The 26,812-nt window shown below is 46.5% G+C and overlaps 1 protein-coding gene across 1 annotated transcript in view; it reads right to left on the bottom strand.

The window, feature by feature from the left end:
- Window positions 1-26,812, bottom strand: part of LOC139269165 (cyclic AMP-dependent transcription factor ATF-6 alpha-like) — a 686,031-nt gene that overhangs the window by 100,788 nt on the left and 558,431 nt on the right. Inside the window, exons 5-6 of the mRNA XM_070888266.1 lie at window positions 24,408-24,546; window positions 6,667-6,849 (exon numbers count right to left, since the gene is read on the bottom strand). Of these exons, the coding sequence (XP_070744367.1) occupies window positions 6,667-6,849; window positions 24,408-24,546 (322 nt within the window). The remainder of the gene's footprint in view (window positions 1-6,666; window positions 6,850-24,407; window positions 24,547-26,812) is intronic.

Here is a 26,812-nt window from a genome sequence, read left to right as displayed (position 1 = left end):
AGCCCTGGCCGAATGGCCTCACTGGGGCTGCATGAATAAGGCTTCTCCCACGGCCAGCTCCTGCTTCCTCCCCCCCCCCCGCCCCCGACCCGACCCGACACCCGCTCCCCCCCCCATCCGACCGGACACCCGCTTCCCCCCCCGCCCCCAGACTGGACCCGATCCGAATCCCGCTCCCATTCTCCGCCCCCCGCCCCGGACCCGACCCGACCCCCCTGCTCCCTCTCCCCCCCCCCCCCCCCCCCCCCGACTGGACCCGACCCGACCCCCGCCCCGACTCCCACTCCCCCCGCCTCCGGACCCGACCCGATTCCCGTTCCCCACCCCCGCTCCGCTCCAACCCCCCCCCCCCCCGCCCAACTGGACCCGACCCCGAACCTCGCTCCTGCTCCCGCTCTCTCCCCCCCCCGACTGGACCCGACCCGACTCCCGCTCCCGCCCCCGGATTGGATCCGACCTGACCTCCCCCTCCCCGACCTGACCTTCCCCCTCCCTGACCTGACCTTCCCCCTCCCTCCCCCTCTCCCTCCCTCCCCCTCCCTCCCCCTCTCCCTCCCTCCCTCTCTCTCTCTCTCTCTCTCTCCCTCCCTCTCCTTCTCTCTCTCCCTCCCTCCCCCCGACCCGAACCGAACCGAACCTCCCCGACCCGACCCAACGTCACCTACCTGTAAATCTGGTGCTGGGGACGCGTCCTGCCCGAAGTCTCGGGCCGGTCCGTTCAGCTTTCGGTCCCGAAAGGCCTGCCTGAAGCACTTTCACACAGGTAGGAAGATGGTTTATTTAATCTTTTCTTTGCTTATAAATGTTTATTCAGGTTGGATTTATTTGTATAATATTTGTATAAGTATAAATAAGGATTTATTGTAGAATTTAATGACTTCCCTTCCCCTCCCCCGCTCCACCTCCACCTCGTTCTGGACGCCTAATTTGTAACCTGCGCCTGATTTTTTAATGTGTAGAACAGGTTTTTTCAGTTCTACAAAAATCTTCACTTGCTCCATTCTAAGTTAGTTTGGAGTACGTTTTCACTGTGGAAACTTTGAAATCAGGCATCAGTGGCCGGACACGACCCCTTTTGAAGAAAAAATTCTGTTCCAAAGTAGAACTGTGCTACCTGACTAGAACTGCAGAAAAAAAAATGTGGAGAATTGCGATTTCTAAGATAGTCCGTTCTCCACCAGTTGCTCCTAAAAATCAGGCGCAAATCATGTGGAAACTTGGGCCCTATATGTGGTTGACAAGTAGCTTGGCTAGTAGTTCTTAAAAGCTTTTAGTGATCACTCAACTTCTCTGGGAAAGAAGTACCCTTCCTGTCAAAAGGGCAGCAGCAATCTTTACAAGATGTAGCCATGCGATGGAGAGAGAAAAGTATAGAAGATTGCAGATCTTGATCCACAGCCCACTTTAATCCGTCTTTGTTCTCCAATGAGGGGCAATTATTGCTTTACAGTCCCCTTTGCATTGTAAATGAATGCCTATCTGATTAACAAGCTCACCCAACGCATTATCCTCATTTTATTAGACTGTTACAGCAAGTCCATGCCATGTGCATGACGTCATTATCAAGTTGGGAGCTTTAATGTATGCACCTGTGAGTATGCTCGCGTTTGTTGAAACAGAAAGAGTTGTAGAGCTGTTGAGTTGGGAGTACCTTAGCCAGTCACATGATGTTCACAAGACTCCATAAAACCCCAGCCTGTTGGCTTTGGAGAATCCACAATGAGGCAGGTGGTTGTGAGCCTGGTGGATGAACTGGTAATGTGTAGTTTGAGTTGTTTCAGGAACAGGTGTCAAAGACCATGGTCTGCAGAAAGGTGAAGGCATCAAGCTAAAGCTGTTCAGAGACACTGCTTTAGTAATCTTGGTTGCCCCCTCAGTGCCTTCCTCAGAGACATTTGTTGCTATGTTTTACATTGAGTTTGAAGTACCCCTATGTCCATATCATTTTCAAGGTTCCTGGACAGAGTTGTGCTAGGAAACCTCAGCAACAGTCTTCAAGGTGTGATCGTGGCCATTTTGTAGAGAAGTCAGTGTGTCAGGAAGATGACATATTGCTGACATATACAATAATTAACACAAAGGATACCATCAAGGTACAACCACAATCACACCAATTTAATATTTTAAACTACAAAGTGTTATGTATGTAAACATTACCAATGTGTAAGACTTGCCACCAGGGGGGCACCTGTGGGATACCCAAGGGTCACCTGCACACCCTGGACAAGGAGGTATAAAAGGCAGTCTACCATACTGCCTCCTCACTCTGGAGTTACAATAAAGAGACTAAGGTCACAACAGTTTGAGCTTAAGATATACAGTCTTGTGGAGTTATTCTAAACGTAACAATTGGCAACGAGGAACAGATCACAAACTTTCACAGTTATGGCTGCCATTGGTATTCGTGAGAGATTTGATGAAGGTGATGATTGGGAAGCCTTCGTTGAGCGTCTTGACCAGTACTTCATGGCCAACGAGCTGGGAATGGAAGAAACCGCGGTCAAGCGCAGGATGATTCTCCTCACCGTTTGTGGGTCCATGATAAATGGCCTCATCAAAAATCTGCTGAAACCAACGGAGAAGACATATGAAGAGTTGTGCACGCTGGTTCGGGAACACCTCAAGCCAAAGGGGAGCATCTTGATGGCTAGGTATCGCTTTTATACGCACCACCGCTTCGAGGGACAGGATACGGCGAGCTATGTCGCCGACCTAAGACGCCTTGCGGGACCTTGCGTATTTGCTGGATTTTTGGGGAAAGTGTTGCCGGACTTTTTCGTGCTTGAAATCGACCAGTAGGTCATTCTTCGCAAACTGCTGTCTGGCGAATCCCTAGATCTGAGCAAGGCCATCACGATAGCCCAGGCTTTTATGTCCATGAACGATAACAGTAAACAGCTATCATTGCAGCATTGGAACTCACCGGCAAGTACTGTGCATAAAATAACGCCTTCAGCAGGCAGAACTGTACATAGCAGGGCCGACACGCCTGCAGAGACCAGACCTAGGATGACTCAAGAGTCCGCCATGGGGCATGAATGTGAATCCATTAGCACCGTGTTGGCGCTGCAGGGGTAATCATTGAGCCCATCAATGTCGATTCAAGCACTAGGTGTGTAAGGGCTGTGGAACAATGGGGCACTTCCAGCGAATGTGCAGACGCACTGCGACTCACCACATGGCAGAGTCAGCAGAAGATGACTGATCCGGCGCGGATTACGCTGAACGAGTGTGAGGCAACTCAACCTGAGGATGAAGAGGAAGTGTATGGGGTACACACCTTCACCACCAAAAGCCCTCAGATAATGTGAAAAGTCAAATTAAACGGCATTCCAGTTTCCATGGAATTGGACACGGGAGCGAGTCAGTCAATTATGAGCCAGAAGGCTTTTGAGAAACTGTGGGGCAACAAGGTACAAAGGCTAAAACTAAGCCCGATCCACGCCAAGCTGCACACTTACACCAAACATACCAGACATTGGCAGTGCGATGGAGCTGTGCATAATTTACCACCATGGATTGTACCAGGCGATGGCAGAAGCTGGCTAGGAAAGAACCGATGGAACTAAGACGACATCAAAGCACTATCTTCGGAGGATGATGCCTCGTGCGCCCAAGTGCTAAACAAATTCCCGTCGTTATTCGAGCCAGGCATCGGCAACTTCACAGGCGCCAAAGTGCAGATCCATCTAGTCCCGTTCCGTTCATCACAAGGCCCGAGCGGTTCCATACATGATGTGAGAGAAAGTAGAGATCGAGCTGGACAGACTTCAACAAGAGGGGATCATACTGCAAGTCGAGTTCAACGAGTGAGCGAGTCCAATTGTGCCAGTGTTGAAGAGCGATGGGACGGTCAGAAACTGCGGGGACTGCAAGGTAACGATCAACCGAGTCTCGCTATAGGACCAGTACCCACTACCCAAAGCAGATGACCTGTTTGCAACACTAGCAGGGGGGGGGGGGGGGGAAGTCATTCACCAAGCTGGATCTAACCTCTGCTTACATGACACAGGAGCTGGCTGAACCTTCAAAAAAATTGACGTGCATCAACACACGCAGAGGACTGTTCATATACCACAGATGGCCCTTTGGAATTCGCTTGACGGCGGCCATCTTCCAGAAGAACATGGAGAGTCTGCTGAAATCGGTTCGTGCACCGTGGTGTTCCAAGTTGACATCTTGATCACTGGCCGCAACACCACCGAACACTTGCACAACTTGGAAGAGTTTCTCAAGCTACTGGACAGAGTGGGATTCAGGCTGAAACGCTCCAAGCGTGTTTTCCTGGTGCCAGAGGTCGAATTTCTGGGGAGAAAGATTGCGGCGGATGGCATCAGACTCACGGACTCCAAGACAGAGGCCATCAAAGAATGCATCCAGACCACAGAATGTGACGGAGCTGCGTTCGTTCCTGGGATTAAACTATTTTGGTAACTTTCTACCGGGGTTGAGCACCTATGCAAAGGTGACGACTGGGTTTGGTGTTAATCTCAAGAGATTTAACAAGGCCAGAAACCTGCTATGTTCTAACAAGTTACTTGTATTGTATGACCTGTGTAAACATTTAGTACAAGCTTGTGATGCATCTTTGTACAGGGTCAGCTGTGTGTTACAGCAAGCTAATGTGTCAGGCAAACTGTAACCAGTTGCATATACGTCCAGAAGCTTATCTAAGGCTGAAAGAGCCAACAGGTATGGTTGAAAAAAAAGCATTATCATGCGTATCCGGGGTTAAGAAAATGCACCAATACCTATTTGGGCTCCGGTTCGACCACAAGCCGCTCATTTAGTTGTTCTCAGAAAGCAAAAGGTATTAACACCAATGCTTCGTCCTGCATCAAAAATGGGCACTAATGTTATCTGCGTATGATTATGGAATCCGCCACAGACCAGGCACTGAGAACTGTACGGATGCTCTCAGTCGGCTCCCAGTGCCCACCACCGGGGTGGAAATGACGCAACCCGCAGACTTGCTCCTTGTAATGGATGCTTTTGAGAGCGAGGGGTCACCTGTCACGGCTCACCAGATCAGGACTTGGACGAGCCAGGACCCGGTGCTATCACTCGTAAAAAGCTGCGTCCTCAATGGGAGCTGGTCGGCAGTCCCAGGGGAAATGGAAGACGAAGTTAAGCCTTTCCACCGATGCAAGGACGAAATGTCCATCCATTCGGACTGCCTCCTATGGGGGAATCGTGTAATTTTGCCAAAAAAAGGCAGGGAAACGTTTATACGCGACCTTCACAGTACCCACCCAGGCATAGTCATGATGAAGGCTATCGCCAGGTTGCACGTTTGGTGGCCCGGCATTGACTCGGAATTGGCATCATACGTACACCAATGTAACACTTGCTCACAGTTGAACAATGCACCAAGGGAGGCCCCACTGAGTCTGTTGTCATGGCCCTCCAAACCGTGGTCAAGGGTCCACGTAGATTTCGCTGGCCCTTTTCGAGGAAAGATGTTCTTAGTAGCAGTGGAAGCTTACTCGAAATGGATTGAATGTATAATATTGTCGTCATGTACGTCCACTGCCACCATCGAAAGCCTCCGGGCCATGTTCGTCACCCATGGTTTGCCCGACGACCTTGTTCGTGACAATGGATCATTCTTCAGCAGCTCGGAATTCAATGAGTTCATGACCCACAATGGCATCAAGCATGTCAGGTCTACGTCATTTAAGCCCGCATCCAACGGGCAGTCCAAACCATCAAGCAGAGCTTGAAACGCATAACAGACAGTTCCCTGCAGACCAGGTTATCGCGGTCCTGCTCAGCTACTGGACGCGCCCCCACTCGCTCACCGGGGTTCCCCCTGCAGAATTGTTAATGGAGAGCACTCAAAACCTGGCTCTCCTTAGTCCACTCGGATCTCAATGATCATGTAGAAACCTGGCGTCACCGGCATAATATGTACCACAATAGCGCGGCAGAATCACGTGACATTGAGGTTAATGACCCTGTGTTTGTTCTTAATTATGGTCATGGTCCCAAATGAATTACTGGCACTGTGTTAGCCAAGGAGGGGAATAGAGCGTTTGTTGTCAAACTTTTGAATGGACAATCATGCGGTTCACTGACAACCAAGAACAGTTTGAAGAGGACATTACCATCATTGATCCACCCACACACAACGAACCAGCAATCGACCTCGCAGTCAACCACGAGGATGAACCCACTATGCCCGACAGTCCGATCAGATCAGCCACACCGCAGTGATCCGACCGACTCACCCATGTCAGGACTACAACTCAGGCGATCAACCCGGGAACACAGAGCCCCGGATCACCTCAATTTATAAATAACTTCGAAACAGAAACATAGAAAAATAGGTGCAGGAGTAGGCCATTCGGCCCTTCGAGCCTGCACCGCCATTCAATAAGATCATGGCTGATCATTCCTTCAGTATCCCTTTCCTGCTGTAGAAGACTTTGGGGGGGGAAATGTTATGTATGTAAACACTACCAACGTGCAAGACTTGCCACCAGGGGGCGCACCTGTGGGAGACCCAAGGGTCACCTGCACACCCTGGGCAAGCAGGTATAAAAGGCAGTCTACCCTGCTGCCTCCTCACTTTGGAGTTACAATAAAGAGACCAAGGTCACAACAGTTTGAGCTTAAGATATACAGTCTTGTGGAGTTATTTCAAACGTAACATAAAGCACTCACCAGCAGGAGCTGGGCGGATTCTTATTGGCTGCTGTTTTAAGACAGACAGCACAGTTTGAACTGGTTGGATTATAATGGTTTTCCCAGTTAGGCCCGAACTGGGCTGTGCGACAGGTAAAGCTGGAATTAGAATCGGCTTTGGTTGGATAGGCTTCTGCTTCAATACATTTGAAGTGACATTCACTGCAACAGAGGAACAAACGTGTTTCGAATTACTGTACAAATTAACACAAAAAGTAGTTATTAAAACTATAAAAATATTTTACAAGTACAGTGCTAAAGCAGAACTACAGCAAGTTAACTATAAAACATGCAGAACTCTTTGATTCATAGGCAAATACAAGACTAAAATTCAATTTAATCTCTCTTTACGAATGCTAACTATGTCACCGTTACAGTACAGAAAACACACCACAGAACACATAGGAATAGGAAACAGAATTGTTTTAATATATTTATAAAATACTTTACATACACACACATAGCCATACATATACATAGAATTAATCAAATTGTCCATCAAGGACTAAAATTGAATCCAGACATTCGCAGAGTCAATTTTGTAAAATCCTGCACATCTTCAAGCAACGGTGAAATTGAGACAGAAGCCCCAAGTTTCCACACGCTACAAAACGGGCGCCCCTCCGAGCTGGGCGCCCGTTTTTCGCGCCAAAAACGGCGCCTGAAAAAAAACGCGCGATTCTGGAGCGCTCTGCAGCTCCATGTCTGCTTGGCGCGGCGCCCAAGGGGGCGGAGCCTACCACTCGCGCCGATTTTGTAAGTGGGAGGGGGCGGGTACCATTTAAATTAGTTTTTTCGTGCCGGCAACCCTGCGCGTGCGTGTTGGAGCGTTCGCGCACGCGCAGTGTGAAGGAAAAGTTGGCACTCGGCCATTTTTGTAGTTCTTTGTAGCTGTTCATTTTTTTATCATTTTTTAATAAAAGCACATTGCCCTTCCATGATCAGCACTGAGGCTTCTTGCAGCAGCGAGAAGGCTGCAGGAAGCCTCAGAAGTTGAGGCAGCCGTTTCCCGACGGCCTCTCCCCCTCCCCCCCCCCCCCCCGCTGTCGGGAAACGGCTGCTCAACTTCTGAGGCTTCCTGCAGCCTTCTCACTGCCTCCTTCCCCCCCCCCGCCCGCCGTCGGGAGCGGCTGCCTCCTCCCTCCCTCCCGTTCGCGGGAACGACGCCACACCGCTGAGCTGACTGTAAGGCTTCCACCTCAAGTGGAAGGCTGCTTGCTGCCTGCTTACTGCCCGACTGCCCCTCCCTCCCTCCCGTTCGCGGGAACGACGCCACACCGCTGAGCTGACTGAAGCGCTTTCACACAGGTAGGAAGATGTTTTATTTAATCTTTTCTTTGCTTATAAATGTTTATTCAGGTTGGATTTATTTGTATAATATTTGTATAAGTATAAATAAGGATTTATTGTAGAATTTAATGACTTCACTTCCCCCCACCTCGTTCTGGACGCCTAATTTGTAACCTGCGCCTGATTTTTTAATGTGTAGAACAGGTTTTTTCAGTTCTACAAAAATCTTCACTTGCTCCATTCTAAGTTAGTTTGGAGTACGTTTTCACTGTGGAAACTTTGAAATCAGGCGTAGGTGGCCAGACACGCCCCCTTTTGAAGAAAAAATTCTGTTCCAAAGTGAAACTGTTCTAACTGACTAGAACTGCAGAAAAAAAAGTATGTGGAGAATTGCGATTTCTAAGATAGTCCATTCTCCACCAGTTGCTCCTAAAAATCAGGCGCAAATCATGTGGAAACTTGGGCCCCATGTGTGCAACACTTCAGTGCCGAGCACAGGCAGCTGCCAAACATATTCCTCAGCTATTGAATTATTTGCCCTTTATATGTTCAGCATCTTTTCCTTCCAAACCACAGACATATTTTCCCAATTTCTTATCAATACAATCATTGCTGTCCTATTGGTTAGTATATTGGGAGTGTGACATTTAAGAAAATATGCTGTCAGTTACATCTCTGAATTTATACTGTACAAGGTTAGATGTAACCAGTCAGCAGGAAAACTTATCAGCAGTTCAACAAGTGACTGTTCTAGTCTAATCTGTAGAAACATCTTGTGCAACCACAGCAGGTGGATTAAGATTGTTTCCGATATCAATTATTGCTAAAATGGCAGCTGTGAAAAACAAATGGGAAGAGAAAATCCAACATCATGCACAACGATGTGGTTAAACCTTTTGCAACTGCAGTTTTCTATTCTTTATTGTAGCCTTTTGAGTATGTAATGGTTGGGCTCCTCTTTTTCCCTGTCACATTGCTTTCTCTCAGTGACATAATCTTGAAGCCTGTGACCAGGCTCCCTCTGTGTGCTCTCATCACCATCACTTCCACGACTTTCTTCGTACTGTTACACAACGCATCATGAATAAAGCACAACCTTGGCAGCGTCAATGTGGACGAGACGGAAGCTATCCAGGTCGCTTTCTGTCAAAAGCTGCAAACCTCAGCTTCCAATTGCATTCTCCTTCCCCGCTGCACACTCAGGCTGAAAGCCGGCCGTGCCGAACTTTGGTACTCTGTTTGGTACAGAGATGAATTATAAACCTAGTCATCCATGCATTATCGCCTAATTCGGCCTCCGCAACGTTGCCAGATTCTGTATCAAACTCAACCTTCAACAATCACTGAAAGTTAACATGCAGGTACAGCAGCAATTAAGAAAGCAGGTGGTATGTTGGCCTTTATTATAAAAGGTTTTGAGAATAAGAGTAAAGAGGTCTTACTGCAATTATACATTATAGGCAGTCGCTCGGAATCAAGGAAGATTTGTTTCCACTCTTAAAAATGAGTCCTTAGGTGGCTGAACAGTCCAATATGAGAACCACAGTCCCCATGACAGGTGGGACAGATAGTCATTGAGGGAAAGGGTGGGTGGAACTGGTTTACCGCACACTCTTTCCGCTGCCTACGCTTGATTTCTGCATGCTCTCGGCGATGAGACTCAAGGTGTTCTGCGCCCTCCCGGATGCACTTCCTCCACTTAGGGCGGTCTTTGGCCAGGGACTCCCAGGTGTCAGTGGGGATGTTGCATTTTATCAGGGAGGCTTTGAGGGTGTCCTTGTAACGTTTCCTCTGCCCACCTTTGGCTCGTTTGCCGTGAAGGAGTTCCGAGTAGAGCGCTTGCTTTGGGAGTCTCGTGTCTGACATGCGAACGCTGTGGCCTGCCCAGCGGAGCTGATCAAGTGTGGTCAGTGCTTCAATGCTGGGGATGTTGGCCTGGTCGAGGACGCTAATGTTGGTGTGTCTATCCTCCCAGGAGATTTGTAGGATCTTGTGGAGGCATCGTTGATGGTGTTTCTCCAGCGATTTCAGCTGTCTACTGTATATGGTCCATGTCTCTGAGCCATACAGTTTTGGTCTCCTTACCCAAGGAACGATATACTTGCCATGGAGGGAGTGCAACAAAGGTTCACCAGACTTATTTCTGGGATGGGGGCGGGGGGGCGGGGAGTTGTCCTCTGAGGAGAGATTAAGTAGACTAGGCCTATATTTTTGAAGGTTTAGAAGAATAAGAGATGATCACATTGAAACATACAAAATTCTTACAGGGCTTGACAGAGTAGATGCAGGGAGGATGCTTCCTCTGGCTGGGGAGTCTAGAATCAGGGGTCACAGTCTCAGAATAAGGGTCGGCCATTAGGGACTAAGATGAGAAACTTCTTCACTTCGAGGGTGGTGAATCTTTGAAATTCTCGACTACAGAGGGTGGGATGCTCTCCATAACCCCTTAATCCCTTATTGGTTAAGAAGCTGTCTATCTCGGTCTTAAATTTATTCAATGACCCAGCTTCCACAGCTCTCTGAGGCAACCCTCAGAAGAAATTACTCCTCATCTCAGTTTTAAATGGGCGGCCCCTTATTCTAAGATTATGTCCCCTAGTTCTAGTCTCTCCTATAAGTGGAAACATCCTCTCTGCATCCACCTAGTCAAGCCCCCTCATAACTTTATACGTTTCGATAAGATCACCTCTCATTCTTCTAAATTCCAATGAGTGGAGGCTAACCTACTCAACCTTTCCTCATAAGTCAACCCCCTCATCTCAGGAATCAACCTAGTGAACCTTCTCTGAACTGCCTCCAAAGCAAATATATCCTTTCATAAATATGGAAACCAAAACTGCACGCAATATTCCAGGTGTGGCCTCACAAATACCTTATATAGCTGTAGCAAGACTGCTCTGCTTTTATAATCCATCCCCTTTGCAATAAAGGCCAAGATACCATTGGACTTCCTGATCATTTGCTGTACCTGCATACTATCCTTTTGTGTTTCACAAGTACTCCCAGGTCCTGCTGTACGCGGTACTTTGCAATCTTTCTCCATTTAAATAATAACTTGCTCTTTGATTTTTTTTCTGCCAAAGTGCATGACCTCACCCTTTCCAATATTATACTCCATCTGCCAAATTTTTGCCCACTTACTTAGCCTGTCTATGTCCTTTTGCAGATTTTTTGTGTCCTCCTCACACATTGCTTTTCCTCCCATCTTTGTATCGTCAGCAAACTTGGCTACGTTACACTCGGTCCCTTCTCCATGAGAGATCATTAGGGAGGGAAATTTAGCAGTGCCTCCTGTAGCACGTACATACGGCATTGGTGGTGAAGGGGGTGGATATTTTAACTCCAGTATCAAGCTGGTATCAAGTATGTTGAGTGTTCAAGAGGCTGCATCCAAGGCAAGTGGTGAGAATTACATTATACTTCTAATCTGAGCCACTCATTGCAGAATACCCAGTCTCTACCCTTTCCTAGTAGCCACAATGTTGACATGGCTGTTCGGCTTAGCTTCTGGCAAATGGTGACCCAAAAGACGTCGATGGTGGGGGAGTCGGCGATAATGGTACTGTTGACCAGCAGTGTGGGGTGAGAGTGTGCGTGTGTGTGTGTGTGTGTGTTAATGTCATTGTGGGGAGAGTGTATGTGTATGTGTGTGTTAATGTCTGTGTGGGGAGAGAGAGTGTGCGTGTGTTAATGTCAGTGTGGTGGGAGAGTGTGTGTGAGGCTTTCTCTCATTTGAAATCATGACTTGGCACCTGTGTAGTACAGTTGCTAGCTGCCACTTGTCAGCCAGACGTTGAAATTATGCAGGTCCTGCTGTCGGCCATCATGAGCTGCTTCATAATTCCTGATACTGACGGAAGGAAGGTCATTGATAAAGAAGCTGAAGACAATTGGGCTCTCGGATTCTTCCTCTCTCGACACACCTTCCCCCTCCCGCCGCCCAAAACCTTTGGTACATTTCCCGCCAGCAGTGAAAGCAGCTGTAACTATCCCAAGTAGTAACACCATAGAATGGAAAGGAACAGCAGCATTTTTAAGTTTAGAGACTAAATCAAGTTTATTAACATATAACATACTGCGAGCAAAATTCATGACAAAAAATTTGGTCGGAGAAGTAGGTTTTAAAGGAAAGTCATAAAAGGAGAGAGAGAGGTGGCAAGGCAGAGGTTTAGGGAGGGAATTCCAGAGTTTAAGGCCTTTGCAACTGAAGGCTGACGGCACAGCTGTCAATGGGGGGGGGGGGGGGGGGGGGGGGAGAGGGAAGGGGGGGAATGGAAATCGGGGATGCGCAAGAGGCCAGAATTAGGAGAGCACAGATATCTAGCACGGTTGTAGGGATGGAGGAGGTTACAGAGAGAGAAGGAGGGGTGAGGCTATGAAGGGATATGAAAACAAGGATGAGAATTTTAAAATCAAGGCGTTGCTGGACTGGGAGCCAATGGAGATCAGTGAGTACAGGGGCAACAGGTGAACGGGACTTCTTGCGAGTTAGGATAGGATCCAGGCAGCAGAGTTTCTGATGAGCTCAGATTTGTGTACGGTGGTAGCTATGTGGCCAACCAGGAATAGTCAAGCGTTGGAATAGTCAAATCTAGACGTAACAGAGGCAAAGATGAGGGTCTCAGCAGCAGATGAGCTGTGGCAAAGGCGGAGACGGGCATGTTACGCTGTGTTGGAGGTCTTGGTGATAAAGCCGATGTATGATCAGAAGCTCAGCTCAGGGTAAATAGGACATAGAAACAGAAAGATAGAAAATCGGTGCAGGAGTAGGCCATTCGGCCCTTCGAGTCTGCATAACCATTCAATAAGATCATGGCTGATCATTCACCTCAGTACCTCTTTCCTGCTTTCTCTCCATATCCCTTGATCCCTTTAGCTGTAAGGACCATATCTAACTCCCTCCTAAATATATCCAATGAACTGGCATCAACAACTCGGCGTTAGGGAATTCCACAGGTTAACAATTCTCTAAGTGAAGAAGTTTCTCCTCATCTCAGTCCTAAATGGCTTACCCCTTATCGTTAGACTGCGTTCTCTGATTCTGGATTTCCCCAACATCTGGAACATTCTTCCCGCATCTAACCAAGTTCATGGCACCGTGGCTGGCTCTGCTGCACAGGAGGGCAGGAAAAAGAGTGGGAGCGCGATAGTGATAGGGGATTCAATGGTGAGGGGAATAGATAGGCGTTTCTGCGGCCGCAACCGAGACTCCAGGATGGTATGTTGCCTCCCTGGTGCAAGGGTCAAGGATGTCTCGGAGCGGGTGCAGGACATTCTGAAATGGGAGGGAGAACAGCCAGTTGTCGTGGTGCACATTGGTACCAACGACATAGGTAAAAAAAGGGACGAGGTCCTTGGAAAAGAATTTAAGGAGCTAGGAGCTAAATTAAAAAGTAGGACCTCAAAAGTAGTAATCTCAGGATTGCTACCAGTGCCACGTGCTAGTCAGAGTAGGAATCGCAGGATAGCGCAGATGAATAGGTGGCATGAGCAGTGGTGCAGCAGGGAGGGATTCAAATTCCTGAGGCATTGGAACCGGTTCTGGGGGAGGTGGGACCAGTACACACCGGACGGTCTGCACCTGGGCAGGACCGGAACCAATGTCCTAGGGGGAGTGTTTGCTAGTGCTGTTGAGGAGGAGTTAAACTAATATGGCAGGGGGATGGGAACCAATGCAGGGAGACAGAAGGAGACAAAAAGGAAGCAAAAGACAGAAAGGAGATGAGGAGGGGTGCGGGGCAGAGAAACCCGGAGCAAAGAACAAGAGGGGCCACTGTGCAGCAAAATTCGAAAAGGACAAAGGGTATTAAAAAAACAAGCCTGAAGGATTTGTGTCTTAATGCAAGGAGTATCCGCAATAAGGTGGATGAATTAACTGTGCAAATAGATGTTAACAAATATGATGTGATTGGGATTACGGAGACATGGCTCCAGGATGATCAGGGCTGGGAACTCAACATCCAGGGGTATTCAACATTCAGGAAGGATAGAATAAAAGGAAAAGGAGGAGGGGTAGCATTGCTGGTTAAAGAGATGAATGCAATAGTTAGGAAAGACATTAGCTTGGATGATGTGGAATCTATATGGGTAGAGCTGCAGAACACCAAAGGGCAAAAAACGTTAGTGGGAGTTGTGTACAGACCTCCAAACAGTAGTAGTGATGTTGGGGAGGGCATCAAACAGGAAATTAGGGATGCATGCAATAAAGGTGCAGCAGTTATAATGGGTGACTTTAATATGCACATAGATTGGGCTAACCAAACTGGAAGCAATGCGGTGGAGGAGGATTTCCTAGAGTGCATAAGGGATGGTATTCTAGACCAATATGTTGAGGAACCAACTAGGGGGGAGGCCATCTTAGACTGGGTGTTGTGTAATGAGAGAGGACTAATTAGCAATCTCATTGTGCGAGGCCCCTTGGGGAAGAGTGACCATAATATGGTGGAATTCTGCATTAGGATGGAGAATGATACAGTTAATTCAGAGACCATGGTCCAGAACTTAAAGAGGGTAACTTTGAAGGTATGAGGCGTGAATTGGCTCGGATAGATTGGCAAATGATACTTAAGGGGTTGACTGTGGATGGGCAATGGCAGACATTTAGAGACCGCATGGATGAACTACAACAATTGTACATTTCTGTCTGGCGTAAAAATAAAAAAGGGAAGGTGGCTCAACCGTGGCTATCTAAGGAAATCAGGGATAGTATTAAAGCCAAGGAAGTAACATACAAATTGGCCAGAAATAGCAGCGAACCTGGGGACTGGGAGAAATTTAGAACTCAGCAGAGGAGGACAAAGGGTTTGATTAGGGCAGGGAAAATGGAGTATGAGAAGAAGCTTGCAGAGAACATTAAGGCGGATTGCAAAAGTTTCTATAGGTATGTAAAGAGAAAAAGGTTAGTAAAGACAAACGTAGGCCCCTGCAGTCAGAATCAGGGGAAGTCATAATGGGGAACAAAGAAATGGCAGACCAATTGAACAAGTACTTTGGTTCAGTATTCACTAAGGAGGACACCAACAACCTTCCGGATATAAAAGGGGTCAGAGGGTCTAGTAAGGAGGAGGAACTGAGGGAAATCTTTATTAGTCGGGAAATTGTGTTGGGGAAATTGATGGGATTGAAGGCCGATAAATCCCCAGAGCCTGATGGACTGCATCCCAGAGTACTTAAGGAGGTGGCCTTGGAAATAGCGGATGCATTGACAGTCATTTTCCAACATTCCATTGACTCTGGATCAGTTCCTATCGAGTGGAGGGTAGCCAATGTAACCCCACTTTTTAAAAAAGGAGGGAGAGAGAAAACAGGGAATTATAGACCGGTCAGCCTGACCTCAGTAGTGGGTAAAATGATGGAATCAATTATTAAGGATGTCATAGCAGCGCATTTGGAAAATGGTGACATGATAGGTCCAAGTCAGCATGGATTTGTGAAAGGGAAATCATGCTTGACAAATCTTCTGGAATTTTTTGAGGATGTAACTAACAAAGTGGACAAGGGAGAACCAGTTGATGTGGTATATTTGGACTTTCAGAAGGCTTTCGACAAGGTCCCACACAAGAGATTAATGTGCAAAGTTAAAGCACATGGGATTGGGGGTTGTGTGCTGACGTGGATTGAGAACTGGTTGTCAGACAGGAAGCAAAGAGTAGGAGTAAATGGGTACTTTTCAGAATGGCAGGCAGTGACTAGTGGGGTACCGCAAGGTTCTGTGCTGGGGCCCCAGCTGTTTACATTGTACATTAATGATTTAGACGAGGGGATTAAATGTAGTATCTCCAAATTTGCGGATGACACTAAGTTGAGTGGCAGTGTGAGCTGCGAGGAGGATGCTATGAGGCTGCAGAGTGACTTGGATAGGTTAGGTGAGTGGGCAAATGCATGGCAGATGAAGTATAATGTGGATAAATGTGAGGTTATCCACTTTGGTGGTAAAAACAGAGAGACAGACTATTATCTGAATGGTGACAGATTAGGAAAAGGGAAGGTGCAACGAGACCTGGGTGTCATGGTACATCAGTCATTGAAGGTTGGCATGCAGGTACAGCAGGCGGTTAAGAAAGCAAATGGCACGTTGGCCTTCATAGCGAGGGGATTTGAGTACAGGGGCAGGGAGGTGTTGCTACAGTTGTACAGGGCCTTGGTGAGACCACACCTGGAGTATTGTGTACAGTTTTGGTCTCCTAACTTGAGGAAGGACATTCTTGCTATTGAGGGAGTGCAGCGAAAATTCACCAGACTGATTCCCGGGATGGTGGGACTGACCTATCAAGAAAGACTGGATCAACTGGGCTTGTATTCACTGGAGTTCAGAAGAATGAGAGGGGACCTCATAGAAACGTTTAAAATTCTGACGGATTTCGACAGGTTAGATGCAGGAAGAATGTTCCCAATGTTGGGGAAGTCCAGAACCAGGGGTCACAGTCTAAGGATAAGGGCTAAGCCATTTAGGACCGAGATGAGGAGAAACTTCTTCACCCAGAGAGAGTGGTGAACCTGTGGAATTCTCTACCACAGAAAGTAGTTGAGGCCAATTCACTGAATATATTCAAAAGGGAGTTAGATGAAGTCCTTACTACTCGGGGGATCAAGGGGTATGGCGAGAAAGCAGGAAGGGGGTACTGAAGTTTCATGTTCAGCCATGAACTCATTGAATGGCGGTGCAGCCTAGAAGGGCTGAATGGCCTGCTCCTGCACCTAGTTTCTATGTTTCTAACCTGTCCAGTCCTGTCAGAATCTTAGATGTTTCTATGAGATCTCCTCTCATCCTTCTAAACTCCAGTGAATACAGGCCCAGTTGATCAAGTCGCTCCTCATATGTCAGTCCAGCCATCCTGGGAATCAGTCTGGTGAACCTTCGCTGCACTCCCTCAATAGCAAGAACGTCCTTCCTCAGATTAGAAGACCAAAACTGAACATAATATTCCAGGTGAGGCCTCACCAAGGCCCTGTACAACTGCAGCAAGACCTCCCTGCTCCTATACTCAAATCCCCAAGCTATGAAGGCCAACGTACCATTTGCCTTCTTTACCGCCTGCTGTACCTGCATGTCAACTTTCAACCATGACACCCAGGTCTCGTTGCACCTCCCCTTTTCCTAATCTTCCGCCATTCAGATAATATTCTGCCTTCATGTTTTTGCCCCCAAAATGGATAACCTCACATTTATCCATATTCTCCTGCATCTGCCATGCATTTGCCCACTCACCTAACCTGTCTAAGTCACCATGCAGCCTCTTAGCATCCTCCTCACAACTCACACCGCCAACCAGCTTGGTGTCATCTGCAAACTTGGAGATATTACACTCAATTCCTTCAATCAAATCGTTAATGTATATTGTAAAGAGCTGGGGTCCCAGCACTGAGCCCTGCGGCACCCCACTAGTCACTGCCTGCCATTCTGAAAAGGACCCGTTTATCCCGACTCTCTGCTTCCTGTCTGCCAACCAGTTCCCTATCCACATCAGTACATTACCCCAATACCATGTGCTTTGATTTTGCACACCAATCTCTTGTGTGGGACCTTGTCAAAAACCTTTTGAAAGTCCAAATACACCACATCCACTGGTTCTCCCTTGTCCACTTTATTAGTTACATCCTCAAAAAATTCCAGAAGATTTGTCAAGCATGATTTCCCTTTCATAAATCCATGCTGACTTGGATCGATCCTGTCACTGCTTTCCAAATGCGCTGCTATTTCATCTTTAATGATTGATTCCAACATTTTCCCCACTACTGATGTCAGGTTAACCGGTCTATAATTAACCGTTTTCTCTCTCTCTCCTTTTTTAAAATGTAGTGTTACATTAACTACCCTCCAGGAACTGATCTAGAGTCGATAGACTGTTGGAAAATGATCACCAATGCATCCACTATTTCTAGGGCCACTTCCTTAAGTACTCTGGGATGCAGACTATCAGGCCCCAGGGATTTATCTGCCTTTAATCCGCTCAATTTCCCTAACACAATTTCCCGCCTAATGAGGATATCCTTCAGTTTCTCCTTCTCACTAGACCCTCGGTCCCCTAGTACTTCCGAAGGTTATTTGTGTCTTCCTTCATGAAGACAGAACCAAAGTATTTGTTCAACTGGTCTGCCATTTCTTTGTTCCCCATTATAAAAATTCACCTGAATCTGACTGCAATGGACCTACGCTTGTCTTCGCTAATCTTTTTCTCTTCACATATGGATCGAAGCTTTTGCAGTCAGTTTTTATGTTCCTGGCAAGCTTCCTCTCATACTCTATTTTCCCCCTCCTAATTAAAACCTTTGTCCTTCTCTGCTGAATTCTAAATTTCTCCCAGTCCTCAGGTTTTCTGCTTTTTCTGGCCAATTTATATGCCTCTTCCTTGGATTTAACACTATCCTTAATTTCACTTGTTAGCCACGGTTGAGCCACCTTCCCAGTTTTATTTTTACTCCAGACAGGTATGTACATTTGTTGAAGTTCATCCATGTAATCTTTAAATGTTTGCCGTTGCCTATCCACCTTCAACCCTCTAATTATCATTTGCCAGTCTATTCTAGCCAATTCACGTCTCATACCATCGAAGTTACCTTTCCTTAAGTTCAGGACCCTAGTCTCTGAATTAACTGTGTCACACTCCATCTTAATAAAGAATTCTACCATATTATGGTCACTCTTCCCCAAGGGGCCTCGCACAACAAGATTGCTAATTAGTCCTTTCTCATTACACATCACCCAGTCTAGGATGGCCAGCCCTCTAGTTGATTCCTCGACATATTGGTCTGGAAAACCATCCCTAATACACGCCTGGAAATCCTCCTCACCGTATTGCTACCAGTTTGGTTAGCCCAATCTATATGTAGATTAAAGTCACCCATGATAACTGCTGTACCTTTATTTCATGCATTCCTAATTTCTTGTTTGATGCTGTCACCAACCTCATTACGATTGTTTGGTGGTCTGTACACAACTCCCACTAGCGTTTTCTGCCCTTTGGTATTCCGCAGCTCCGCCCATACAGATTCCACATCATCCGAGCTAATGTCCTTCCTTACTGTTGCGTTAATTTCCTCTTTAACCAGCAACGCTACCCCACCTCCTTTTCCTTTCTGTCTAGCCTTCGTGAATGTTGAATACCCCTGGATGTTGAGTTCCCAGCCTTGGTCATCCTGGAGCCATGGCTCCGTGATGCTAATTATATTATATTCATTAACTGCTGCCTGTGCAGTTAATTCGTCCATCTTATTACGAATATTCCTTGCATTGAGGCACAGAGCTTTCAGGCTTGTCTTTTTAACACATTTTGCCCTTTTGGAATTTTGCTGCAATGTGGCCCTTTTTTATTTTTGCCTTGGGTTTCCCTGCCCTCCACTTTTACTTTTCTTTTTTCTATCTTTTGCTTCTGCCCCCATTATTCTTCCCTCTGCCTCCCTGCATGGGTTACCATCCCCCTGTCATATTAGTTTAACTCCTCCCCAACAGCACTAGCAAACACTCCCCCTAGTATATTGGTTCCGGTCCTGCCTCGGTGCAGACCGTCCGGTTTGTACTGGTTCCACCTCCCCCAGAACCGGTTCCAATGTCCCAGGAATTTGAATCCCTCCCTTCTGCACCACTCCTCAATCCACGTATTCATCTGAACTATCCTGCAATTCCTACTCTGACTAGCACGCGGCACTGGTAGCAATCCTGAGATTACTACTTTTGAGGTACTACTTTTTAAATTTAACTCCAAGCTCCCTAAATTTATCAAGGCTGCCAACGGTCTGGCTCAGACAGTTGCCAGGGATAGGGATGGAGTCAGTGGCTGGGGAATGGAGTTTGCGACAGGGACCGGGGAAAATGGTTTTGGTCTTCCCAATATTTAGATGATGGAAATTTCTTCTCATCCACCAATGGACAAGCAAGGTGATAAATCAGAGACAGTGGAGGGGCCGTTGTGGTGAGGTAGAGCTGGGTGCCATCAGCGTGAATTTGGAACCTGATGTTCTGTTTTAGGATACCGTTGCCGAGGAGCAGCATGTAGAGGAGAAATTGGAGGGGGCAAAGCATAGGTCCTTGGGGTCTCCAGCATCAACAGTGCAGGAGTGGAAAGAGAAGCTACAGCAGGTGATTTGCTGGTTAGGACTGGATAAGAATGAAACCAGGTGAAGGCAGTCCCACCGAGTTCGACAACGGAGGAGAGGTATTGGAGGAGGATGGTGTGGTCAAACATGTCAAAAGTTGAAGACAGATCAAGAAGGATGAGCAGAGATAGCTTAGCACGGTCAGAGTCACATAGGATGTCATTTGGGACTTTGTTGAGGGATTCAAATGTGGAATTGCGGGAAAGATGGGCACAGATTTGGGAAGCAACAACACATTCAAGGACTTTGGAAAAGAAAGGGAGGTTTAAGCTGGGGTGGTAGTTTGTGTGGACAAAGGTCATAGGTGGGTTTGTGGAGGAGGGGTTGATAATGGCAGATTTGAAGGGGAGGGGGAAAAGTACCTGAAGAAAAGGAAACATTAACAATATCAGGTAATATGGGGCCCAGGAAGGGAAGTTGTGTGGTCAGCAGTTTAGTGTCAATAGGGTCCAGGAAGCAAGAGATGAGGCTTATGGACAAGATGAGCTTGGAGAGGGCACGAGGAGAGATACAAGAGAAAGAGAAAGATGCCGTTCAGGGCTAGAGCAGGGGGCAACCTAAAGGGAAGTTTGACCCGGTGAGAAGGGAGGAAAGCGGCAGAGGCAGCTGAATAGATGGTCTCATTCTTAGTGACAAAGATGTCCATGAGCTCCTCACACTTGTTGTTGGAGGTGATGGTGGAAGAGGCAGGGGAAAGGGGTTTAGGAAGATGGCTTGTAGTGGGAAAGAGAACATAAGAACATAAGAAATAGGAGCAGGAGTAGCCCATTTGACCCCTCGTGCCTGCTCCGCCATTCAATAAGACCAAGGCTGATCTGACCATGGACTCAGCTCCAATTCCCTGTCCGCTCCCCATAACTCTTTACTCCCTTTTCGCTCAAAAATCTGTTTAGCTCACCTAGACAGGTGGGTATGACTGAGCAAATCGGTAGTTGCAGAAATGTCATGGCGAATGGAAGGCCTAAGGATAAGAGTATGAAAATGCCAATGCAAGTAATTATTGGGAACAGTCTATTCAATGACCCAGCCTCCACAGCTCCTGGAATAGCGAGCAGTTTTGTAAAGTGTAGGACCCGATAATGCTTTATGTGGTCCAGCTAGATCTGGTGACTAATGGCTAAACCAGTTGTCTACCATGAAGTCTTCATTCCTTGGACTCAAGGTAGTGAATATGTGGGCCGTACCAGGTGAAATGACCTGGGTGAGAGAGAGTAAAGGTTTTAATGGGGACAAGGGCATCCAAGGGTTTGACTGAGCAAATCGGTAGTTGCAGAAATGTCATGGCGAATGGAAGGCCTAAGGATAAGAGTATGAAAATGCCAATGCAAGTAATTATTGGGAACAGTATCATAGTGGTAATGTTGCTGGACTAGTAATCCAGAGACACAAGTTCAAATCCCACCACAGCAGCTGTGGAATTTAAATTCAGTTAATTAAATAAATCTGGAAGAAGAAAGCTAGTGTCAGTAATCATCATCATCACCATAGGTGGTCCCTCTGGTGACCATGTAACTACCGGATTGTCCTAAAAACCCATCTGGTTCAGTAATGCCCTTCAGGGAAGGCAATCTGCTGTCTACACCCGGACTAGCCTATATGTGACTCCTTTTCTGCAGCTACCGATTTGCTCAGTCATACCCTTGGATGCCTTGTCCCCATTAAAACCTTTACTCTCTCTCACCCAGGTCATTTCTCCTGGTATGGCCCACATATCCACTACCTTGAGTCCAAGGAACGCAGACTTGATAGTAGACAACTGGTTTAGCCATTCATCGCCAGATCTAGCTGGACATGGTGGTTGACTCTTAACTGCCCTCTGAAGTGGCCTACCAAACCGCTACGACAAAATCACTGTGGGAGTAACTTCACCACACGGAATGTGGCAGTTTAAGGCGGCGACTCACCACCACCTTAAGAGTAATTAGCGATGGGCAATAAATGTTGGTCTTGCCAGTGACGCCCACATCTCATGAATAAAAAATAAAGTGACTTAGGGGAGAGTTTTTCCAAGTGTGGACACAGAAGGAAGTAGGATTGGGATTGGATGCAAGTAGAGAGTGATAAAAGGAAATGATCAGAGATGACCTTATCTGTGATTGACACGATGAGAGTAGAGGCCACGTGAGATGGCAAGGTCAAGGGGGTAGCTGTGAATATAAGTATGGGGATTTAATATGGAGGGAGAGATTAGGGGAGGACAAGAGAGCAGAGAACTCTGGAGAGAGCATGATGAGTTGAGAAGAAGATTGAAATCACCGAGGATGAGAAGTCGGTTGGTGCAGAGGCTGAGGGAGGAAAGCAGTGAAGCTATCGGTACGAAACTTGACATGGTACTTGGGTGGGTAGTAAAGAATGAGGATTTTAAACGAGAGGCAAGAAGGGTGGAGCAAGGCGAGACGTTCAAAGGAGAAGGTGCCAGGGGAGTAGGGGAACAGACCAAAGGTGTGATTTGGTGACAAGAGCCACGCCACCACCGTGGCGGTCTGGACAGGACAAGTGGTGCAAGATATAGCCAGGAGGGAAGGCTTTATTAAGGGAGAAGGTATCATCACCCAACAACAATTTGTATTTATATAGCTGCCTTTAATGTAGCAAAACGTCCCAAGGGGCTTCACAGGAGTGTTTTAAGACAAAACAAATAAATTGGACATCGAGCACATAAGAAATTACGGCAGATGACCAAAAGCTTGATCAAAGAGGTAGGTTTTAAAGGAGGAAAGAAGGGTAGAGGGGCAGAACGGTTTAGGGAGAGAGTTCCAGAACTTGGGGCCTCTGCAGCTGAAGGCATGGCCATTAATTGTTGAACAGTTATAATCAGGGATGCTCAAGAGAGCAGAATTTGAGGAGTGCAAACATCTCGGGGGGGGGGGGGGGAGGATTGTGGGGTTGGAGGAGATTACAGAGATAGGGAGGGGCAAGGTCATGGGGGGATCTGAAAACAAGGATGAGAATTTTGAAATAGAGACGTTGCTTAACCGGGAGCCAATGTAGGTCGGCGAGCACAGGGGTGATGGGTGAGCAGGACTTAGTGAGAGTTAGGACACGGCTGCCGAGTTTTGGATGATCTCAAGTTTACATAGGGTAGAATGTGGGAGGCCAACCAGGTGTGCTTTGGAGTAATCAAGTCGGGAAGTAACAAAGTCATCAACATCAGAAAAGTTTTACTTTTATATAGCATATAGTTGATCCTGATGATGCCTCTTGGTAAAACTGGTGTGTTGTCTGTCTGCCTCCTTGTCATGTGCCAGCGTCTGAGTGAGCAGTTGATTAAAAAAAATAATCTTTCTCTGAATGCATTTGCCTGTCCTTGATGAATTAACTAAAGACATCAAATCACAGTGCACTATTTTTCTATCTAAGGCAACCACAGCATGGGCTGCAGGAGAACAGGGGCGCAAATGTGTGCGTATATGCAGGAATGGAACCGCGATTCTATGAGGTGGAGTGGGAAATTGAAGAATTAATTCCAGCTCTGAGCTGGTAGGAAACGAATATTCTTTAAATGGTCATAAACTGAACAGCTTGGTGGGGATGATTCTTGGCAGGGCAAGAAGAGGACCATAAAAGTAATGTCTGCAAAATGTTCAAATAACTGTTCAAATTATTAATTTACTTTGTTTGTATTTTGAGGTCGAGTGACGTTGAAAATTAAGTCGGAGCATTTGCTACTAAAAATAACTACAAACATTTTTTTTGTTTGTTAAAATCACCAATAAAAACTGACTTTAAAAAGGTCCTTCAATATATTCAGCAAGTCTGATCTCTGCTGCTCTTTTCACACCAGTCTAAGAATTATTACATTTTTTTTGAATACTTTGATTTAAATCGGAGAGCAGTCATTTGTTAAACTGTCTGAACTAACTGAAATATGCAGTAGACAGCACACTGAATTACTGGTGGCAATTATGCTCAAGCACCCCGAGCTAATTCCATTAGACAAGGTTAATTCTGTTGGGTTCAGTGAATTTGTCACCAACTCCATCGCTCTCACAAATTGAACAAATCCAAGAAAAACACACAAGGAAATGATCTTAATCATTTGCTGAAGAAGAGAGACTGAATAAAAGTCATCTTGAAATAATTTAATGCAACATTGAGGGCTAACACATCAATAACCATCTCAGGTCTGTCAGAAGGTGATAATCTGCTTCCTGTTTTAAACACGATATGGGTCCTATTTGATGAATAAAGTTCAACCAAGGTGAGCAATATCTTGCAGCTGTTTCCAAGTGGCATATAGCTTTCAAATACAAGCCTGCCTTCCAATGGAAATGAATGATGCCTATATCTGGGACATTTTGACAGAGGTAATATTAAATAAAATGCAGAATTCATACCTGGTACTAACTCATCAGGCTTTGCCTCGGTTGAACTCTTGACTTTTAACTCTCGTGCTGGAGAAGAGCAGTCACTGGTCTTACTACATGGTGAGACTGGGGAAGATTGATCTGATGATGAAGTGAAGAGCAGCTCTTCCTGTTTAAAAAAAAACATATTCACAAAATATTATTGGCATTTTATGCACTTACGACCACAGCTACACTGATGTGCATTTTGATAACACTATCTTATTGACGATTTCAAAGCAACTGAATATATCTGAAGCATTTTGGGATGTTGGAGATACTTAGTAAATCTAAGTTCTCCTTTCAACACTAAAGACACTGCATACTTTCAAAGACTGACTAAGAAATCCATGACAACGAGGGCCTTTCAGTTTTTTTGTTCTGACAAGGGGTTACAAATGAAACATGAACTTGTCTTCTCTTCACAGATGCTGACTGACCGGCGATATATTTCCACTATGACTTCTTACAACATGCTGATGGGTTTCCTCATGTTACATAGCCAGTTGACCAAAAAAACAGTCAAAGTGTACCAATGGACATAATGTTGATCACTTGAAATTCCTTCTTTTCCTCTTCTGCTTGCTAAATACTTACCTTGTCTCGATCTTCACAGTAGAGGAAAGGATAAAGCATCAGAGGTAAAGGAAAACTAAAACAAGGGGAGGGATTTAATAGATTTAATATAAGTTTTTTAAAAAATGGTAATGGAGGCAATGAGACGAAAGATAGATAAATCTGCAGGACCTGATGGTTTCCACCCCAGGATATGAAAAGGTGGTGAGGAAATTGTAAATGCTCCAGTCATAATCTTCCAAAACTCTCCTGATTCAGGAATTGTCCCCTTGGATTGGAAAATTGCCAATGTCACTCCATTATTTAAGAAAGGGAGGAGAGATAAACTAAGAAATGATAGGCCCATTATAGTCTAACGTTTGTGGTGGGGAAGTTAATAGAATATTTTATTAGGGACAGAGTGACTGAGCACTTGGACAAATATGAATTGATCAGAGAGCCAACATGGATTTGTAACGGTTAAGTCATGTCCAACTAACCGAGTTGAAGTTTTTGAAGAGATAAATAAAGAAATGCCTATGGTGTCGTTTATGTGGACTTCCAGAACGCATTCGATAACTTTCCACACAATGGCCCAAGTTTCCACATGATTTGCTCCTGATTTTTAGGAGCAACTAGTGTAGAACGGAGTATCTTAGAAATCGGAATTCTCGTCATTTAGTTTGCTCCAGTTCTAGTCAGTTAGAACAGTTTCACTTTGGAACAGAATTTTTTTTTCAAAAGGGGGCGTATCCGGCCACTTACGCCTGTTTTCAAAGTTTCGTCAGTGAAAACTTACTCCAAACTAACTTAGAATGGAGTAAGTGAAGATTTTTGTACGCTCGAAAAAACCTTGTCTACACTTTAGAAAATCAGGCGTAGGTTACAAATCAGGCGTCGGGAATGGTGGGGGGGGGGGGGGTTTAAAGGAAGTTTACAAACATTAAACACTTCAGTTTTACAAATAAAGAGCCATCATCAATAATAAATGATAAATACATCAATAATAAATGATAAATACATCAATAAATCAACCAATAAATCAATCCAAAAAAAATTAATAAGAAAAAAATTTTTTTTTTTTAAATCAATAAATAAAACATTTTCTACTTACCGACTGCAGCACCGGGAGCCCTCCAACAGCGTGCTGGGATGCCCCCCTCCAGTGTGTCACTGTCACTGTCTCTATCTCTCTGTCTATCTGTGTGTGTCTCTCATTCTCTGTCTGTCAGTGTCTGTGTTTCTGACAGCGAGAGGAGGGGGAGGAGGGGGGTAGAGGGAGAGAGGGGGGGAGCAGAGGGAGGGAAGGGGGAGACGGGGGAGGGATGGGGAGAAGGGGGAGGGATGGAGGAGGAGGGGGAGGGGGTTGGAAGGGGGAGGAGAAGGGTGGAGGGGGAGGAGAAGGGGATAAAGGGGAGATGGGGGGGAAAGGAGATGGGGGGGAAAGGAGATGGGGGGAAAGGAGATGGGGGGAAAGGAGATGGGGGGAAAGGAGATGGGGGGGAAAGGAGATGGGGGGGAAAGGAGATGGGGGGGAAAGGAGATGGGGGGGAAAGGAGATGGGGGGGAAAGGAGATGGGGGGGAAAGGAGATGGGGGGGAAAGGAGATGGGGGGAAAGGAGATGGGGGGGAAAGGAGATGGGGGGGAAAGGAGATGGGGGGGAAAGGAGATGGGGTGGGGAAAGGAGATGGGGGGGAAAGGAGATGGGGGGGAAAGGAGATGGGGGGGAAAGGAGATGGGGGGGAAGGAGATGGGGGGGAAAGGAGATGGGGGGAAAGGAGATGGGGGGGAAAGGAGATGGGGGAGGGGGGGAAGGAGATGGGGGAGGGGGGGGAAGGAG

This window comes from Pristiophorus japonicus, chromosome 8 (assembly GCF_044704955.1).
Source record: "Pristiophorus japonicus isolate sPriJap1 chromosome 8, sPriJap1.hap1, whole genome shotgun sequence".
Taxonomy (NCBI): Eukaryota; Metazoa; Chordata; class Chondrichthyes; family Pristiophoridae; genus Pristiophorus; species Pristiophorus japonicus.
Note: the sequence above shows the minus strand (reverse complement) of the source record. Positions and strands in the feature narration are given on the sequence as shown.